This window comes from Bidens hawaiensis, unplaced genomic scaffold (genome assembly GCF_021521415.1).
Source record: "Bidens hawaiensis isolate Kalapana, Puna unplaced genomic scaffold, B.hawaiensis_p1.1 tig00001032_1, whole genome shotgun sequence".
Taxonomy (NCBI): domain Eukaryota; kingdom Viridiplantae; phylum Streptophyta; class Magnoliopsida; order Asterales; family Asteraceae; genus Bidens; species Bidens hawaiensis.
The window spans coordinates 3647493-3651185 of NW_027491060.1; the positions used below are offsets into that span (position 1 = coordinate 3647493).

The following is a 3693-nucleotide window of genomic DNA, read 5'->3' on the forward strand; positions in this document are numbered from 1 at the left end:
TGGTATGAGAGGTCGGGGTGTTACGCTATACCAAGCTGACAATTAGTTAAATTTTAACCACCTATAAAACCAAATAAATTATAAAAAGTAGGAAGTAAATATATGCATAGATAGAAGTAAGGTGAGAAAATTACGTCGGGTTTTCAAGTTTAACCTGATGAAAGATCCATATAGCAAGACAGTGTATGTTGGCCATGGTGACATATTTGGGCTATAGATTATTGTCATATACCAATATACCATAAACACTCATCCGCACGTAGCATCATGTGCCTTTATGTGTTTCTCTTTTATATAATAAAATAATGGCTAAAGACACATAACAAGTCTCTTATTTACTCCTCCTTATCACTATCACCATCTCCATACATTCTCTCTCTCAAACACACACACATATCTAAGCAAATCAGTTCTAGCTAACCTTTTGTGTTTCATCAGCACCCATGACTGACCCTCACTCTTCAAATCTATACTCACTGTGGTTCAGATTGGATCACTTCACCAATACATCCCCTACAGATTTTCGACATCATGTTTATTCAAATTATCATTATCAACACCCTCAAAGCTACTTCTACAACAGCTTCATACCTTCTTCATACCCAAACATGACTAGAACTATTCATGATAGCTTTAACTTTAATCCATCCACTTCTGTAAGTAATCAACATCCAACCCCTCCTCCAGCTTCTCCTCCTCTCATCGAAGCTCTTCCTCTCTTGAGCTTGAGCCCATCAAGAAAACAAGATATGGATGTGGATGTTGATGATGATGAATATGAAGATGAAGATGATGAAACAGCTGTGACTGTGGCACTACACATAGGGTTACCAAAGGCTAGTGCAGCTGATCTTGCATCTTTAATGTCAAATTCTTCATCTACTACTAGTGAAATAATGGTTACTAATAATAGTAAGAGTGTAGAGGGAGATGAAGGTAGTCTTGGATATAGCCCTATGATCAGCAGACTCAACAAGGGTCAATATTGGATACCAACACCCTCTCAAATTCTTATTGGCCCTACTCAGTTTTCTTGTCCTGTTTGCTTCAAGAACTTCAATAGATATAACAATATGCAGGTTGGGAACCAAATAACTGATTTCAAAATTAATACCCTTTGTTGTTCAGTTTTCTTTCCATCTTAACAAAGTTAATTATATCTGTGTGTGTGTGAGTTTTCAAACTTCTATGTTCTTAACAGAACTCATAAAACCTAAATGATCAGAGATCAATCTATGAAGCTTAGCTTGATAAAGTTTTTTTTTTTTATGCCTGGCCACATGGGTGCTTTAATTTGTTTCTTTTTGTTGGAATGGAGTTCTGACATAGTGACATATGATAGATCTCCTGATTAGTATTTGTTTGATTCATATAATTTATTGATATGCATGGATTGTGGATTTTGGGATCTGATGATTGGAGTGACTTAGAACAGTACTACCCTACATAACCATTTGTTTTAACTGCACAGGCAATAGTTCCTACTGCTTTTTAGTATACTTGGATATGTGTGCTTTTGAATAGTTGCCAAGTGAAGAGTTTTTTACTGTGCCATTAAGTTTTTTAATTACCTTTCAAGATTTGCATCCCCCCCCCCTATTCATCCTCTTCTTTTCTATCATCTTTCCATATAACGGTTATATTGAGCTTTTATAATGGTCACAAAACGGTTTAAAATTTAAATGTTGTTTTGCAAGAGATAGGATCTATTATTATATAAACACGATCACCGACCGAAGTGATAACTGTCATCAAGATATATTGTAATGTAGATGATATTTCAACAAATCTTTATGAATCAAGCAAGGTAATAATAATAATAATAATAATAATAATAATAATAGTCAAGTCCCAATATGTGGAATGCTTGAGTGGTTGCAGTGTGTAACCTCTACGTGTTAAAATGCTCTCAAGTGTATGTATAATTAAGCTTGAATGATGCTGCATTTATGTCTAAACGAATGCACTAGGATATATGGTCAAAGTTTCTCAATACCTTAACTCCATAGTTAGATTATCATGAGGTTTAGATTTATTCAGTTAATTACTGTGTGTGTGTGTGTATGTTCAACTAATCATCCATGTTGGTTTATAACAAAAACTTGTTATCGTAGATGCATATGTGGGGGCATGGATCTGAATACAGGAGAGGTCCGGAATCACTAAGAGGAACTCAACCAACTGGCATGTTAAAGCTACCATGCTACTGCTGTGCACTCGGCTGTCGCAATAACATCGACCACCCTCGATCAAGGCCACTGAAAGACTTTAGAACACTGCAAACACATTACAAAAGAAAACATGGAATTAAGCCTTTCATGTGTAAAAAATGTGGCAAGGCTTTTGCAGTTAAGGGTGATTGGAGAACACATGAAAAGAATTGTGGGAAGCTTTGGTATTGCATTTGTGGTTCAGATTTTAAGCACAAAAGATCACTCAAAGATCACATTAAAGCTTTTGGCCATGGACATGGAGCTTACGATATTAATGGTTTCGAAGAAGAAGAAGATGAACCCGCATCGGAAATCGAACAAGATGACGAAGCCAATTCATGATTATTGGTATAAGTAATCCATCTATTAATCTATATATATATATATATATATATTCCAAGGATATATTGTAGGATCGATCCCTTGTAACCAATAAATTCATAATATTCAACTAAGTTTATGCTAAATCCCCTTGCCGATTCATTTTAATACAAGATTTATCTATTATCACTAGTTAATTAGTTAGTTATTCTAGCATGGTGATTGTTACAATTGCGGTTTTGTTGCCATCAAAGCCGATAAACTTTGCATTAGTCATATTTCAACTATATAACGGAACACCAAACTATGCTAGGAACGGGTTTAGGTAATTTCTAATCTATGTATTCTTTTTGGTACCATGAGAACCAATACTAAAAAAACTTATGGACGTATAAACCAACATGATCAGATAAATCACAGTTTGCCCTAACAAGTGACCGTCAAAAAGTGATACTATGTGGAAGTTAGATAAAAAGAGGGCATATCTCGGATTTCTATTACCTATGTTGAAATAAATATTCATAACCATGATCAGAATTTTCTACTCTTGCATACTTCCATTAAGATCCAAGGCACTATATAACATGTGATGATGATATAACCTTTGTGGTTTGCTCTTTTGAGTAGGGATTTAGATTACAAGCCTTAAAGTTTAACATTTTTAGTAAACAGAACCAGAAAATAAGGCATATAGTTACTACACATGGAACAGAAACTTGTAAATTAATCTGTTGGCAACAGCAAATGGAAAACATTGCCCCAGAAAGCATGGAAAAGCTGAGGAGAGCTCAGAAATGGTGTCTGATATATATAAATCTTAATGGAATAACTCATCATTGCAGATTCATAAAAGCTATTGAAATATCAAATATCCAATTATTTTAATTTGTTGTCAAAGTATTCTTAATCAATGTATATTAAGAAAGGTTGGGTATTATTGTTTGTATATTTGGATTTACACTATAAGCCTAATGGAGAATTAAACTAATTTATTAGCATACAATTCATTAAATTAATAAAATACCTTCAATTATTTTGTTAGTTTCAGATTATTAAACGTAGATGCTAAAAAACCATACATCAACGATAAGTTGGTTTGAAAATGCTGACAAACAAGTTGGTAACCATCGATCGGTGAAATAACTTACAGCTCAGTTGT

At 34.1% G+C, this 3693-nt stretch overlaps 1 protein-coding gene across 1 annotated transcript; it reads left to right on the forward strand.

The window, feature by feature from the left end:
• Positions 1-443: 443 nt before the first annotated feature.
• LOC143553782 (zinc finger protein WIP2-like) lies at positions 444-2633 on the forward strand. The gene is made up of 2 exons (XM_077043691.1): positions 444-1079; positions 2115-2633. The coding sequence occupies exons 1-2, from the start codon at positions 444-446 to the stop codon at positions 2553-2555; spliced, it is 1077 nt and encodes a 358-aa protein (XP_076899806.1). The 3' UTR covers positions 2556-2633.
• Positions 2634-3693: the final 1060 nt, after the last annotated feature.